Source organism: Mytilus galloprovincialis, chromosome 12 (assembly GCF_965363235.1).
Source record: "Mytilus galloprovincialis chromosome 12, xbMytGall1.hap1.1, whole genome shotgun sequence".
NCBI classification, from domain to species: Eukaryota; Metazoa; Mollusca; class Bivalvia; order Mytilida; family Mytilidae; genus Mytilus; species Mytilus galloprovincialis.
Genome location: NC_134849.1, coordinates 7744522 through 7762484, shown reverse-complemented (window position 1 = coordinate 7762484; position 17963 = coordinate 7744522). Strand labels below are relative to the sequence as shown.

The 17963-nt window shown below is 31.4% G+C and overlaps 1 protein-coding gene across 7 annotated transcripts in view; it reads right to left on the bottom strand.

The window, feature by feature from the left end:
* LOC143053927 (kinesin-like protein KIF13A) overlaps positions 1-17963 on the bottom strand; it is a 175486-nt gene that overhangs the window by 6670 nt on the left and 150853 nt on the right. For 2 of the 7 annotated variants that reach the window (XM_076226727.1, XM_076226728.1), the window contains exons 21-36: positions 17739-17867; positions 16944-17108; positions 15851-16002; positions 15105-15237; positions 14328-14574; positions 13783-13909; positions 13083-13174; positions 12344-12474; positions 11935-12159; positions 11239-11292; positions 10513-10662; positions 9893-9970; positions 9210-9242; positions 8643-8802; positions 3822-3943; positions 1891-2869 (exon numbers count right to left, since the gene is read on the bottom strand). In XM_076226727.1, coding sequence (XP_076082842.1) covers positions 1891-2869; positions 3822-3943; positions 8643-8802; positions 9210-9242; positions 9893-9970; positions 10513-10662; positions 11239-11292; positions 11935-12159; positions 12344-12474; positions 13083-13174; positions 13783-13909; positions 14328-14574; positions 15105-15237; positions 15851-16002; positions 16944-17108; positions 17739-17867 — 2977 coding nt within the window. Of the gene's footprint in view, positions 1-1890; positions 2870-3821; positions 3944-7175; positions 7224-8642; positions 8803-9209; positions 9243-9892; positions 9971-10512; positions 10663-11238; positions 11293-11934; positions 12160-12343; positions 12475-13082; positions 13175-13782; positions 13910-14327; positions 14575-15104; positions 15238-15850; positions 16003-16943; positions 17109-17738; positions 17868-17963 lie in introns of all 7 variants that reach the window. The other 5 variants (XM_076226729.1, XM_076226733.1, XM_076226730.1 and 2 more) reach the window with 4 other exon arrangements.

Genomic DNA, 17963 nt, shown 5'->3' with positions numbered 1-17963 from the left:
GATAATTTTACCTCAAATTTTTTTTAGCCTCACTCTGCTCGACGAAAATTTAAGTTTGTGCCCCTCCTAACCTAAAATCCTGGATCGGCCCCTCATATGGTTTAGGGGTGGATAGCTCGACCGTTTCCAAGTTATCAAACAGGAGGGGTAGAGTGGCCCAAAGAATGCCACCTATATATCATATGATTTACTTACATTTAGGTATACATAATATAGTTGCATTATTTGTGAAAATAAAGAAACTTTCAGCTACTTAAATTGACCCTTCAAAATTGAGAAAAACAAATAACCCTTCGAAATTGCAGTAATATGTTACACTTTAAAAGAATCTCACATGCATTATCATCATTTATCACTGATAAAGAAAATTTAAACTGTGACCATGAACATGTATATTGTTAGATATACTGTTCCCACAGTCACTTTGTATTGTTTTGTCAAAAAGTAATTTTGAGTTTCTGTATAAAATATTTTTCTGCTTTTTCTTTCTTTTACATATATCTTTTGGTTTACAATTCTAGTGTTTATATTCATTTACCATGCATAGATTTATTTTTTCACCTGCTTTAATTTATTTTGTAATTGATATCCAAACCTGGAATTATGCTTATCCGCTTCCTGAATCGGATCCGATATTGTAAAATTTTGTCTTCACGGCCGCCATTGTTAAGTGTTTACAATGTTGTTTTTGTCAATCAGATACGATTTTACTCGAATTTATACAATATTTGTCGGCAATTTTCTGTATAAAGCTAGCGGTTGAACAAAATGAACATCGCTGTCATGAATAATAATGATAAGAATAAGTTTTTAGCTCGTTTAATTGGAGACTTTGGTGACTTGCATGGAAGGTTTGCAAAGTAATTTCTTATTTTCTTTCAAGTGGAAGGTAACTACGTCGGGCGTAGTTAGAAAACAAACTATCCTAGTCGAAATTCCGCTTGCAAAAGTGGAAGGTCGCGGACCTCGGACCACCGCTAATTTGCACACCTGCCTCCAAATTGAAAAGCTACGAAAATTTCTTTTTTCTAATTTGAAATTGCCGCCAACAGCATGAACAGTTGAACTTATTATATAATAGACTACTGACGTAATTGTACTACGTATTGATGAAAAACAATATCCCTACGACTTTTGCCATTTGGGAAATCTAAACTACTTGTCTTAAGAGATTTTCGGCGATTAAATATTTCATACAATTGTTCCTTGACATCTTAGCTAAAAGCACAAGTCATAATGAACTACACAAAGATTCTTAATAAGCACTACTTCCTATGTGTAACTTCAAAACTTTTAGATAAATCGACGATCATTTAAGGTTTTTCTGGTCATATTTTTTGTAATCCAGAATAAAAAGTATTAAAAAAGTGTTCAATTAGTTATATATAACATAGTAGCGAGCTAGATAATAACAATGGCAAGTATTTCAGCATTTATTGGGTAGAACACAAATCTAGGGTGCTCGCATAATGCAGCTTAACTGCATAATTAAAGATAATTGTATGTTGTGATATCTAAATTTTTTGGGTTGCTGTTTTCTTTTTTTTGTTGTTGCTCTCAATTATTGGACTATTTTGCCACTTTTATTTACCCTTTTTCAATTAAAACAAATCCTCCATGTATCCTTATAACCCTTACCAATATCTTCTTCATCAGACATATGTAATTGTAGACTATTTCTTTTATAATCCTTACCAAATTACCAATATCTTCTTCATCAGACATAGGTAATTGTAGACTATTTCTTTTATAATCCTTACCAAATTACCAATATCTTCTTCATCAGACATAGGTAATTGTAGACTATTTCTTTTATAATCCTTACCAAATTACCAATATCTTCTTCATCAGACATAGGTAATTGTAGACTATTTCTCTTATAATACTTACCAATATCTTCTTCATCAGACATATGTAATTGTAGACTATTTCTCTTCATACTCTCCTCTATAACACTTTGATCTACCGGCAGTACACAAGATAAAGGTCGCTGTGGACGTTTAATCACACCTTTTGTCTTTTCCAAAGTACTCGGAGGTGTGAAACTCTTGTTAGAAAGTAATTTTTCAGTAGTTCTATTTTTAGCAGATTTTTCATCGTTTTCTTCTGCAATAAACAATTCAATTTCCGAGCCATTATTTTTGTCTTCCTGAATATCTTCTTCTTCTTCATCAAAACCTAATTTTTCTAGTTCTTCCATGGCAGTTTCACTATAAGGATCTACTGCATCAACAGTTTTATTTCCTATTGCACGAGCACCTGTTAGATTTGATTCCGCGTTGGATTCAGCACCCTTTGAGGTTTCCGTAGAACTAATGTCCATGTTATAACTCTCCCCGTTCTCTACAGTCTCTAACTTCTCTTGTGATAAAACCGTTTTATTGGAATCTGAATCAGAAGCTTCCATTACATTAGTACTGTTACATTCAGGTAAACGTTCATCTGACTCAGAATGACAAACATCAGAAACACCTTGTTGGTCTTCATCACTTTCACTACTTTGTTCAATACTGCCTTTCTGACTCCCTCTAGAGTCTTTATGGCCTTCATTGTTATCTTCCATACTTCTTAAACTTAACGAATCTTCTGATGACAAAGTCAACATGGAAACTGCCTGTGACCCGTAACCACTGGAAACTAAACTTGGAGTGAAATTCTTCCCTTGGATCTCCGCTAAACTGTCATTTGTAGAAGAATGAGGAATTTCCTGGGCTGTTGAATTCATTGGATTTTCTTCAGGTTGTGGTTGCTGACTTTGATATGATTCAAAGTCTTGGAAATCATCAGAGCTAACACTATTAGGTTCTGGTTCTATGACAGACTGGAACTTTCTCCTTTGGATGTCAGCAATGTCAGCTTCATCAAATTCCTACAAAATAAACAGAAGATTTTTCACTGAACTAGTATTTTATTTAGGGGCCAGCTGAGGCTCACCTACGGCTGCTGGAATTTCTCGCTGCGTTAAATACCCATTAGTGATCTTCACAAGTGTCTGTTTTCTGGTCTGGTTGTTGTCTCTTTGATATATTCCTCATTTCCATTTTCAACTTTATTAAGCTTATTTGACACCATATATCTCAGTTTGAAAGATGATGATTTTAATGGCCCACCTACGATAGTAGAGGGGCATTATGTTTTCTGGTCTGTGCACCCGTTCGTTTGTCTGTTCGTTTGTTAGTCCGTTCGTTGTACCGTCCGTTTGTCCATCTGTCCCACTTCAGGTTAAAGTTTTTGGTATAGGTAGTTTTTGATGAAGTTGAATTCTAATCAACTTGAAACTTAGTACACATGTGCACTATGATATGATCTTTCTAATTTTAATGCCAAATTAGAGTTTTAACCCCAATTTCACAGTTCACTGAACATAGAAAATGATAGTGCAAATTTCAGGTTAAAGTTTTTGGTCAAGGTAGTTTTTGATGAAGTTCAAGTCCAATCAACTTGAAACTTAGTATACATGTTCCCTATGATATGATCTTTCTACTTCAAATGCCAAATAAGAGTTTTACCCCACTTTCAGGGTCCACTAAACATAGAAAATTATAGTGCGAGTGGGGCATCCGTGTACTATGGACACATTCTTGTTCTTATTTGAGCTGTAGACAAAAGCAAAATAATAAAAAAATATTGAACTCCATGGAAAGTTCAAAATCCCTTATCAAATGGAATTGCAAATTCAAAACTTGCATTGCCTACATATTGATTATATTGCTCCCCCTGAAGATGTACAAACTGATGTGTTTCCAAGTCGATGAGACAAAAAATAGACAAGATGGCCCGTTTATTGTGTAGTTTTTTTAAACTTTTTGTTATATTCCTACCTCATCAGAATCTTCTCTCTTCAGTAATGGTTTAGATTCTCTTTGTTGTTGTTCTTCAACTAATGTTGACATTGGTTTAACCTTTGACCCCATGGGACTAAGTAAAGATTTAGGTGAAGCAGCTGCAATATAAAGTTTGTGGTATTTAGCCATAGAATAAAATTTACAGAGTTGTTACACTTCGCTTATTTCAACAATTTAGATAACATTTATTCCAAAGAAAAGAATGAAGGGAAATTTGCATATATAGGTCACCCTCTGGACAAGTGAGAATTGGCCTAATAAGAGAGATGACCTTTGATTTGATGTTCTTAATCATAGGTATTACTACAACCAAGAGAATGACCTGACATACAGACAGGTTTTCACTCATTAGACCTTAATAGCAGGTTTGAGTGCACTTTTTTTCACATCTTTTTAACCCTTTTCTCAACGGATTTTTTTTTTGCATACTTGATTCGCATAGGAATGCATTTTTTATATTTTGCGAAAAACAAAAATTTCATCAAATAAACTTAATGTCAGATATTCTTATGAATATCACATTGGATACACATTTTATTATGTCTGATGTAGACATTTTGTAGTTAACGCGTCCAACTGAGGTATTACACAAGCGTCAAAAGACATCAATAAGGAGGAAAGAGTTAAACTTATGCTTCATTTGATGTGTTTCTCTCAACTTATGTTATCTGGTGGCGTAAAACAGTCTTATACCTTATTAACGGCCATATAAATTGCATAAAATATAAATTTAAATTTGTTTAACAAAGATGAAATAATTAAGTTTTACTGTTTTAACACATTTAAAATGGTTCAATTCAGACCTTAAGGTGGCTCACGGGTCTAAATCAAAACTTTATTTTAATAGAGGATTTTGCTATATTTTTCTACAAGTGATATTTATCTGGTACTTAATAGAAAAATAAAATAAAAAGATGGGGTCACCGTTCATTTACGCTCACAATCTGCCTTCGAAAAAAGCAAACACTCTTTTTTCTGTAGGACTAATAGGAGAAAAAAGAACTGAATTACAGAAATCGCTCAAATTTTACAAAAGTTAAGTTTAAGCATAGCTTATTTGAAAGTGATAATAAAAGATATAGGTCACCGATGAGTTAAAAAAGATTTTTCAATTCAAATGCCAAAACATAGCATTTTTGCATCAAAGGGAGATAATTTGGAGCCTTTTCAATGATATTTACATTTTAAGTCATCTGGGGCCAACACAAATTGATACTTTTGAATGATTTTTGCACAATATGATAAAGTAACATCTAATAAAGGTAATTAATAAAATTTGTAATGAAAAATAACTGTTTAATTTTTTCCGAAATCTTTATACCCTCAAGCCTCCTCAAGGGCTTTTGTGTCCCATATGAGTGTGTCTTTTTTAGTATCTATCTAGTCATTTCATAAAATAAGAATCAAATGAGTTTTTAAAGATTAGTTTACAATTAAAAAAATATTAGATTGTCCTAATAACTCTCTGTATATCATGCATGTCTGCTCATATTTCATGCTTATTGCAATTCATTGATATAAAAGTGAACCCATGTTCCTTGCAAAACATGTACTTTTGTGATGCATGAAAGTTTGTGTGACATGTTCTTTAAAAAAAAAGGTTTTCAAATGCTTACTGTTAATGCATTGAATAAATGTATATGTAGTTGCATGCATCAAAATGTCATAAATAACTGTAATTATTGTGTCAGTCATGAAATATTTTAAACATTCAATTATGTTCTTTTAATATAGATACTTCATGCAGAAATGAAATTCTGCCATTGATGTAAAATCTTCAATTAATCTGTATGTATATTGTATAACATGGGACTAAATCACAACATCCTAATAATTTGAATTAAGGTGGTACCAAACACCTTGACTACAATTAGTTGGAGTTGTTTAATTAATTTTCATAAAAATTTGACAAAATATTTACTTTGAGAAAAATATAAAAATTTCAAAAAGCTTGAGCCAGACACATTATAGTAAGAAAATTCATTGGATATGTATATGTTTGACAAATATTAACTTAGAGTTTATATATTTTGCAGAAATTTAAATTCATTTTAAAACTACGATCTGCTGTCAAGTTGTTTTGATATGGTTTGCAGCCTCAACAAATATTAAACCATCTTCATTTTTTACAATAAAAGCTGCCAATGCATTTAATCAGGTATGCAGCCCACATAAATATTAAATAATTATTGTTGTTAAACGTGTTCAAATATCTTATTAAAACATAGATACAAAGAAAAATAAATTAACATTAGAAGGTGACAACTGTCAAAAGCTAAGCTAGCTTAAATTACGTTACAACATAGAAAATAAATTTCTTCTTTTATGTCAATCCATGTTTATTATTCAGACAAACATTTGTTCATCAAATTTACATATTTCTCTTTAAACTAATGAAGATTTTAGATTTACTAAATTTATTTTTTAACAAGTTTGGTAAATCAATATATCTATACTAGAGAAATATTGTAATTCACAGTGAACAGAGCTAGAACTTGTTTCTTCTGTAAGTTTTTTAATCTTTCTTTTTTTGTGTTCAGATAAAACAATGCTAAAGCTGCCATCAAAGCTACCAACAAGAATGTCTATTTGTGTTGTCTTGTTAAGCATACCCCTACTCATAATTAAAAATATTGGAACACAGGAAGTAGGTGTCTAATAGATCTTGAAAGCACATACATAACCTGCCAACTTTTCAAAAGCCAATGGGGGTTTCAAGTGCAAGATGGCTCTAATAGCCCTACAAATCCTTCAAATATATCTTAATGTTGTTTTTTTGCCTCCTCCATACTTTTACAAGCTCATAGCCATTGTAAAATTAATTATTTTGTTTAAAATTGTGGACAAAATTGCTCTTTTAAAATTTCCATTTGGGTGCCTTCATGGGGGAAATCCCACGCAAATACTGACAGTTGGCAGGTATGCGCACACACATTGCAGAACTGATCAAATATGAAGGTATTCTGTTCAGTAGTATTTTACATTTTGAAAGGCTTAATCAGTGAACAAAAATAACACGGAAAAAATTACATTTGTTCATTTTGCCATGTTGTTTCGTCCAAGATTTACAGATCTAAGATTAAATTTTGTATACCTCTGACATATAAAATTAACACTATTATAACAGTGAAGATTTGATCATTGTCAATATTTTCTTGCAAATATTCAATACAGCTGATTTTGAGCTTCTCAATTTTTTAAAAACAACAATAAACAATATATATAAAACAATACTTTAGAATACAACATGGACTATAAAAAGCATTCAAAAAGAAACTGAAAAAAAGTAAATCTAAAACATACGAAACAGTTGAAGTATATTTAACATACGCTTAGCAGTTATACCAGTGCCCCGTAAACTCAGAAAGTTTGGGCGGGCTGCAAAGAATACAACAATAAAGTCATTATGTGTAAAGTGTTGACAAAAAGGACATTTAGACACCTCATGAAGTGAAGTGTTGACTTACAGGACATTTAGACAACATCACAGGTTTCTTTGAGGAAAAAAAGGAAGAAAAAAGGTCATGACAATAGTTAGGGTTTTTTTCAATTAAAAAAAAAGTAAAAAAGGGTTTCTTTCAATTAAAGAAAAAGTAAAAACTAAAAGTAAGGCTTCCATTATTATGTAATTTCTATATTAATCATATACAATTATGTATAATTCTATCCTCTGTTTTCATCTTCAGGTTATTTTATAAATTGCACACATTTAGTATTTTGCATGAAGTCTTGGTTCATATTTCATATAAGTTTTATTTAACAGAAGTTTCAACACTTCTAGAATTGGGTTGAGAAATGCAAATATGACATTTTTTTCTATTTTGGCTAAAGAAATCATATAGAAGTTCTATTCAACATTTGTTTAAATACTTCTTGCATTGGAGTTAGAAATGAAATATTGTATGTCTTTTTTTCCTATCTTTTGAAAAAGAAAAAAAGCTACACTTGATATAATAATATATAACATGTCTGTTTCTTTAATTGGTTAAATATAAAATACAATATGGAAATAGCAACAGAAAATCACTGCAAAAGATGTTCACCATGGAAACTGAAAATTAAGCATAAAATGTATATGGAAACCAAAGCACATTGATAATAATGTTTATATGTGCAGACTTAAGCTAATATATGTATATCAAATTTATCATGTAAAACAATGAATCAAAAGCAAAAATCAATAATTTTTTTTTAACATAGCCATGTTCAAAACATTTAATAAATCTTGATGCTTGTCTAAATTGATGATAGAGAAGACTTATACGGCTATATGAAAAAAATCCCCTCAATAGGCAATATGCACCTCTACAATTGAATATGTATGATGCTTCTCTGCCAAGTTGAAAATCATATCCTGCGTAATAGTCCAATATATGAGTGTAGCATGAACAAGTTGATTCCTGAAATTACTCATAGAATATGCTGCTGGACATTTTAAAGGCCATTAATAGTTGGCATTTGTTTTCCAATGTTAATCAATAAGAGTCCAAATCATTGAAAATAAATTATTTTTTCTAAGGATATTTTACACATTAATGGATATTCAATGAATGAGACTTAATTTTTAATTTGAAATTAAAGTCGTCGGAATATTTCCAAAACAAAAGCAATAAAAAGAGTCTTTCACTTTATTTCACCCTATGACCTTAACCAAGGTCACCTTACTAGAAAGTAACAACGTTTTGACACATTTTGACAAGTGAAAGACAGTCTTGTGCAGTAGAAGGATGATAATATGACACAATAAAAGCACATGCAAAACATCAATTATGCTTTGGTTCAACACATAATCTTTACCTAAATTTTTACATTGTTTTTTCAGTTCCTTTGCAAAGATTTTCAGGCTTTTTCCAACATCCGACCTTGACCTTTTACGAAAAAACCTACCAGGCTGTGACAAGCGTCTCCCTGGAGATAAACTGTCACATGATAAATCTTGGATACTGTCTGCTCTAAGCTGAAATAATAAAGTAGATGAAAAATAAGCATATTTATATTGTTTTCCAGCAAGGTCTCGAAGTGAAAAGATACTGTCCTCACTAAATTAAACCAAGGAAGATCTGGTAGGAACCTGCTATTAGGAAAACTATTAGAAATCAGCTGAATTTTTACGAAAAGTAAGAAATCTAGTGCAAAAAGAACAAATGCTAAGCAGATAACACAAAAAATGTATCAATTAAGCCATTTGTTTTTGCCTTATTGAAAGATATAAATCTACTCAAAAGGGTAGATTTGCATTATGAACTCATGTTTTTCTTTTTTTAAATTAACAAGTGGCTGTTTTATCCGTAGATTATATATTATACAGTAAACAACTAAAATGTCTGTAATATCTATTGATGTTACTAAATTGTTATATAATACCTGTCCATCAAATTTGGTTGGTGTTAAGCCAGCCTGAAATAAAACAAAATCATCCCATAATATTATTATTCCTCCATGAAAAGAAGATCATTAATAAATCTTAGTCACAGAGCACCTGAGATCACCCTGTTCTTTGGTGTTGTTTGTGTTGCATGTCTTTAATTTTCTATGTAGTCTTTTGTGGACTGTTTCATTTTATATTTTTTTTTTGTTTATTTCTTTGACATTGTCCTCTTTTCTTTGCCTTTTGAATGTTTCCTTATATCTGTAGACTTTTGCTCAGTCTTTTGAGATTTTATCACTTATTCTAACCTTTATTTTTCATGCTTTTCAATAAAATAGAATAGCAGTTCAAGACTGTGTGAACTAAAGGCAAAGCAAGTAGTAATTGGGATTTAAATTTTTTCCTGAAAAATTCACAATAGCTGATTTTTCTTTTCTTTTAACATCTATCTAGCTTATAGTAAAACAGCATAATAAATTGCAACAAGTTAAACTAGTCAGTCATCTCAGTCTGTTCAAACTTAAAAGTGTCCACACTGTCATATACAAAATTATATTCTTATGTAATGAAATGGTGAATTGCACATTAATTTTCTGAAGCACACTTTTTTTTATGGTAAATTGAATGTTAAGAGTGGAAATACAAAATCAATGTTCTATTTTGATTTCAAATAACATACATTAGGAATATTTGGTGTACTTGTTGTTTTCCGAAGTGCTCTCCCTTGTGCTGCTGTCAATTCTTTCACTTTTACTTCCTGCAAGACAAATGAAATAGGTGATGTTTTAGAATTTCAGGTTATGAATAAATTTAGCCTTAAACCATAAGAGAAAATAATACTAACTAAGATTGTTCTGTAGAACACTTTTTATTCTAATGGAAAATCTTTTAATTGTTTATTCCTTTTATAAGGATTGAAATGACTTAAAGCTTGTCATGATCTGGAGATAACTGTCCATTGGTGAAGAATTTATATTGTTTTTTAAATGTCTTACAGCTACTGTATCATTGAATAAAATTGGGAATGGAAGCATACATTGTACTAAATCATTTGTTTATGGCAACAACCAATATGTGAACAAATCCACCTTCCACTCTCTCATTTTATATATATATGAAAACATTAAATAACTGTGTCCAAAACTCAATTTTCTAAAATTTTAACATGTGAATCAGGACATAATAGTTCATGCTCAATAATTTTGAAATTATAGGCCATCATTAAGAAGATCCCTATCTATAATATATCCAGCACTGGTCTGTAGATGCTCCATACATTGCATATAAATTTTAACAAACCTGTCTAAGTCTGTCTAACGTCAGTATACTCTCTACAGCGGAGACACCTTTGATATATTTTTCTATATAAGTTTCTCCATCAGCGGTCACTTCATTCTGTGATGCAGCCATCTGTGCTAAAGTCTCCATGTTCTCTAAATCTTCAGAAGCCTGTAAATAATTAAGAAGTATTTAAAGTCATTGTGTTATTATTAGAAACCTGTCAATAGTTCTTTTTTTACTACAGAAGTATTTTCAGTTAAATAAAACAAATGTGAACTTCAGCAGCAGATCTATTACAGTTGTGTTATTGGCAATCATACCACATCTTCAACTTTTTTCAACTGGATTTGTTCAGCTTTTGATATATATGATTGCTACAATATTTTTGTGATTCTGACATAAGCAACGACGAAAAGCTGCATACATGATATATGAGGGGGGTAGGAGGGGTCCTGATCCTGATATCCGGGGTTAAAAACACGAAATCCTGAGATCCCGAATTAAAATAAATTTAAATCCTGACATCTAGAAATTCAAAAAAAAATTTCCCGGATCCTGAAAGGATCAATCCCAAAATCCTGGCCTTTAAAACACTTGATCCCTATGTCTTGATAAAGGTCCTATCCCCCCTCATATATGTGTCAAAATATCAGAATGCAAGTTCTTATTATTGAAATACTCACCAAGTCACATTATTTATCTTGTCAAATTGTTCTAATTTTATCAAATAATACATTTTCTTACCTTAGGTATATTAGAAACAACTTCATATGAAATTCCACTAGAAAATAATTTCTCCTGCAAAGACACAAAACCACTTTAGGTTAGAGGTAATAAAAGCTTGCTATTGTGACATAACTTTATGATGTGTAAATGAAAAATGATACTGATCAATGGGCCAGGATGGCTGTTAAAAACATCGAGCAGAAAGTAAAATACATATTCAGGATAATAACATGCTAAAGTGATACATATATATATTACCCCTGCTTTGTGCAAGTCCAATGCTGTGTCAAATATGTAGAGTGTTAGTTCACAAGGTAACGTCGGAAGGAATGCATGTCACCTTATTCTGAAAACAAGCTGATCAGTCTTTGCTCTTACACCTGAATGTAGCATGCATAGCAAGAGAGGCTGTAAATACCAATTTCAAAGTTTTGGGGTTTGAATTGACGAACCCAAGATATTCAGCACTCAAGGTAAACACACTACCACAAGGCCACAGAGGCAGTTGGAAACAGGGATGTTACCTAATTTATACAATTTTTAATCTTTTCACTGGCTACCTAAAAAACTGTTGTAAAAAAATCAATGAAGTTAATCACTTGCTTAAGAATTGTTTAAAGCACAGTACTGCACATAAACTGACTTAATATGCATTTCTACCAATAATGTCCTTCTAACCTTAAAGAAAGAAGTATTTCTGTTCACAATTCTTACCTGTCCAGTAATTTTCTTCTTTAATCTATCAGTCAGACTAGTGATACTAAAGTTTGTATAAATATTGAGACAAATTCTTTTCCTTAACACTATTTCCAAGTAAGCTGGATGACTAAGTCTTATAACAGCTTTTAATATCATATAAACACGTTCATTAGATGATGTGACACGATTTAAACTTGGTGAATCATGAATCGATGAGTCCCATGAAACAACAGCAGATATCTGAAAAATAAAACAGGAAAACATTTGGTTCTCATATAAACATATAGCTTAATTTTTAAATTGAATATATTTCATTTTTTCATAAATATGAGAGATGCATTAGTCAAATTTGGTTTATGTTTTGAACCATCAAGGCTATTTGTGGCTTTTGTGATGTTATGGTATTAAATGATATAAAACTTACGCTGTCCTTGTCTGTAATGTTTTTAATGATTGGAAGATTAAAGAATTGAGATGATTGTTCTTTAGGAAGAATGGAGTTGAAGCCTGCAGCCTGTAATCCTTCTCTAGCACTGGGCGTACTCAGATCATCAGCTGCAATAAAAATAAAAGAATGCATACACTATTGTCATTATCATAGCCATACTTGTAATTCAAATGTTTTGGAAAACAGGAAGAAGAAGGTGTCTGAGGGTTCAGAAAGACGCATGCACATGACAACTTGTCACTGTTGTACTGTTGACCAAATATTCTTGATGCTGTCTCTTGAAAATGATGCTTCTTAACACTTTTGTAAAATACATAAAAGTTTTACACACATGTAGACTATATCAAAATGGTTATGCTAAATCATTTTCCATTAATCTGTTAAATACAAAAAAGAATGGTAAAAAAAATCGAAAAAATTCTTTAAAATATGTATACTGTCTTTTGATCACAAAGAAGCATCTGTCCAAGTTTCATAAAACTCTATCATTTGTCTATTAAGGTTTGATAAAGTTATTAATGTCTATAAAAATCTAACCAGAGACTGAACCTAAATGTAGCAAATGATGGAATATAAGATCCATATATTTTATAGGCTCAACAGAAAGGCAAATCAATATTTTTGTGACCTCTTTTTTTCAAATATTTGATAACATTGTTTAAATGACTGTATACAAGTATTTTTTTTCTATATGTTAGAATAAGTTATTGTTTACTTATTAGTTGAGTTCTTCTTGACAGTATAGACATACCATTCAGATCAAGGAAGACAACTGGTGTATGTCGTTCTATATCATCTGGGGGGTCCCTGAAAACAATAATCACATTAAATATCTAACAGTAATTAATTTTAACAGTATTTTTTTAATCAATACATGCATGACGAAAGAAATGATATAACATAGATGGACAGAAAGACAGATAGATGGACAGACAGACACACAGAAGGACAGACTGCAAACCTTAAGTCCCTTTCGACTTGATCACTAGGGGACTAATAACTACTTCTTCTAATGGACAAAAGTATCTGAATGTAATCCAAACAAAATGTACTGAGAGCTATTGATTATTCATTAATGATATCCTGCTATAAGCATTTATTTATAAGCTATGAATGTGAATAGGCATTACAGTATATGGCGCTCCCCAAAAGGTTGGAAACAAATTTCAGGAAATTCTAATGTTTAATTCCAAAAAGTAAGACACAATTTATGTATGACGAAGGAAAAGTATTCTAACCAATTGATTTTGGAATGTGAGTATAAATATATAAACAATAAATTTGCTGTTAAAATTGAAATCTTTGGTTGTTAATGACATTCTTACAGCAAATTGTTAATTGCACAAAATGATGGCAATTCAATATACATGTACATGTATTGTCATTTTTACTCTATCCCAGATCTATTAACATACCAATCAGCAGGTGCCCCAGGTATACCACTTCCTGGGGAGGGGACCATTACAGCATTCCTCTCCTCTGTTAGACACACCCACTGGTCCATCAAAGCTCTCTCACGATCAGCATCAGACTCTGACTTATCTGAAAGGTCAACAAAAGGTTAACACAGGAAAATAAAATTATTTTTAATGTAATCTTGTAAAATATACTTCTAAAACTTTCTATAATGTATGCTTATTTGCATTTAGTTTTTTTTTCGCAATGTGAAAGAGTGATGATAGTTATCCTTGGAGTTTACTCAGGATATTAAATGAACACACTTTTAAAGCACTGCTTAGTGCTTTGAATTTAAGTAAGCTTTTTAAACAATCACTTCTAGGGAATTGGAGAACAACATATTTAAATATCATTCACACACAAATTGTCTATAGGCTTGTATAAAGAGTTTATAAAAACTAAGAATCCACACAAATATCCCTTAACCCATGAAATTTGGTAACCAAAATAATAAAAATTCAATTTTGATTAATGATAAATTCTATAAAACACTAAATCCTACCTTGCTTGTTTATAAGTTTCTGAATTTGTTCATTTAAATATTCCTTCCGTCTCTCCAATGCTTCTGACCATCTATCTCGTAATAATGTTAAGTCTTCCTCCTGATAACTATCAAGACCTTTCTGTGTCATTTTACTCCGAGAACATATACATCCCACAGACACTGATGATATAGATTCACATATTAACGGTAGTGTTCCTGAATTTTTACTTGGTTTCACTTTAACTCCTATTCTTCTTGTATGACCCTAAAATAAAAGATAGTAATTTAGTTAAGTCTCACGATACTTGAAACAGTCAAGTTCTCAGGTGTCCATGTTAAGTGAACCATTAAATAAGGGTGTAAATGGTGATTTGGCAAACAATTTTAAAAGTTCACACCATCATGAACATGAGTACTAAGTTTATCATTGATGTGAACATGTGGTTATTAAGTACCTTTACAATAATCTCTAACCGGATATAGGATGAACAGACATAAATAAGGCCGTTAGTTTTCTCATCTGAATTGTTTTACATTGTCATTTCAGGGCCTTTTATAGCTGACTATGTGGTATGGGCTTTGCTCATTGTTGAAGGTCATACGGTGACCTATAGTTTCTAATTTCTGTGTCATTTTGGTCTCTTGTAGAGAGTTGTCTCATTGGCAATCATACCACCTCTTTTTTTTTATATACTATTATTTACTTACCAGCAAACATAGTGCCCCTATTGTAGATTGGTCATAAAATCAACAAATTTGATTTATAATGAAAGTGAACATTTTTCATATTCTAACCTGTTGTAACTGAAACACTCCAGCCGATGGAACATCAGGTCGTGGTTGTACTACAACAGGAACATACTCCCCCTGGTGGTTAAGTTCTTGTACATCAACGAACATTTCTATCTTTCTCATTACTTCTTGCCATCTGTTAATAATACATACAAAGATCATTAGATTCTCCTTATGCACATCTATTGACTATAACACAAAAGAATTTTAATGAAAATTGTCATAGCATATAGGGCAGAGGTATTTATAGTTCTAGAAAAAAAAAAAGGCTGACAATTTGAACAGTTATCAAAGTTCTATTTTCCAATCTCTCTAAAGGAAGCCTTATATTCAGTATAATCATTTCTTATTATGACCTTGACAAAAACTAATAATAACTCCAGTAACCTCAGACTGTCAAGTGGTTGTTTTAAAGTTTTGACCTTTGACCCTTGGGTAACAATGTCCTTGATCTGATATTAACATTGTCTACAGTTTTATCGTTTATATTAAGTCCTTGACCTCAATGACCCTTGGGTAACACTGTTATACATACCTTTCTGACAATGACCTTGATCTGATATTAACATTGTCAACAGTTTTATCATTAATATTAAATCCTTGACCTCTATGACCCTTGGGTTACAATGTCATACATACCTTTCTGACAATGACCTTGATCTGATATTAACATTGTCAACAGTTTTATTGTTTAACGGTATATTAAGTCCTTGACCTCAATGACCCTTGGGTAACAATGGTATACATACCTTTCTGACAATGACCTTGATCTGATATTAACATTGTCAACAGTTTTATCATTTATATTAAATCCTTGACTTCTATGACCCCAGACTTCTATAGATAAAGCACCATCTTGACAATATTCTATAAATTCTTCTGTGGTTTGTACTTTAAAATCCTGTAAAAGATAAAATATAACATAAAAATTGGAATACATTATTCAAGATGTTGGTAGGGCCCAAAAGTAGGCATGAACTATTCAGGACCCCCAAATATTTATTTCGTCAGATCTAACTCTAAAGAGGTGCAATATATATTGTGTCCTAGTAAACTACCTTTAACCAAAACTTCCAACCTTATATCGAACGGAGGAATGTTTCTCTAATTCTTCGTCAATTTAACCCTTTCTGCACCTATTGTATAAAAAAATAATCAACGTGTGGTTCGTTTGATCTCAGTTCTTCATTGGTTAAAATCTGATTATGACTTCGAATTTTCTTGCTTTCCTCTGAATTTCCTATTGTGACGACATAAAAAAGGTGATCATACCTGATGATGTCACATAGAAAGAACATCTTTTTGCAGATCATTCGTATTTAGAGAAACAAATTCCACCACCAAATCTCGTGTGACACGATATTTATCCACTCTCGACAGTTAAATTTTAAATATTTAAAACGCTTAGCAAGCCTCGCGTTTAAATTCGAAAATTTTCTCGAGTGGATCAATATCGTATCACACTCAATGCAGTGGTAGAATCTATACATATCATTAATTTGAATGAATACTTGCAAGTAAACAACTTTTTTTTCTAGCAATATCACAATTCTTAAATATATCAAACTCAATCTTACTTTTTTATACTTGCGTAAACCCCACAAAGATTTATTTCAGTTTTGAGTATACACTTCTCCTCATAAATTTGATACTAGTCTACTTCTGTGTATATATACGTCAGACACCATAACCTTTTTATTACTTTTTTATATCTTACTCGCTAAACTCTACCTTTTTTTTTATATCTTACTCATTAAATTCTTTATAACAACATCAAATTTCAAAACTCATCAATCTTCATATTTTATTACAAATTTTCAATACTCGATAAACAATGTTTACCTTAGAATGTTTAAAAACAAACATTTTAGTGTCATCTGATTCTCCAGCTTCAGGATGTATTTCAGGGGGGACAACTACAGACTCATCATGTCCCCAAAATGTGTATTGACAGAACACAAAATGGCACAGAGCTGGTGGTAGACCTTTGGCCTGATGGATTCGGATCTGTAATTTAAATCATACAAATCATATCTTTCATAATACGATCAGCTAAGGATAGATATCAACAGTATCTATTTACTTATTTGGGGTGTAAAAAAACTCTATGTAAACTCTGTTTGAAAATTGAGGCGATATACATGATTTAAGAACCCTATACAAAATATACTAACAATCATCTTTAATTTCATATTTGAATGTTCAAAAATTGATCAAATCTTATCAATGTACATGTAAACATGAACTTGCATGTAGTCTATTTGACGCAGCTCATAGTATATAAAGTACTGTAAATTGAAATATAACAAGAAGTTCAATGTGACCTCGTTAAAAGCATTTTTTTTCTAAATGTTTGCACCCCACATTATACTTCTCCAAATTGAAGTATATAGTTCTATGGTTTACATTTGTTGCTCTCTTTCATATATGTTCATTGTTGAAGGTTGTATGGTTAGTTGTCTCATTATAACTTACTATACAGTATGGGTTTTACTCATTGTTGAAGTTGTATGGTTACATATTGTTCCTTACATCAACATCATTTAGACTATGATGGATAGTTGTTTCATGACAATCTTAACATTTTAGATGTCACATAGAAGCATAACTTTTCTCGAAAAATTAACATTCATTTACCCTGACAATCATTGGAGCAGAACGTCTTTCTACAGGACTTTCATCGTCCTCATCTTCATTAATATCACCATAGCGATCCATGAAGGAACCTCCTAACTTGGAGATTTCTATGTGTAGTTTACCAGATACCTAGAAATATCAGTTGGACTATCAGTATTATATTGATAACATAAATATATAAGAAATTCAAAATGAGCACACTATCTATCATTTTTGAGTCATTAA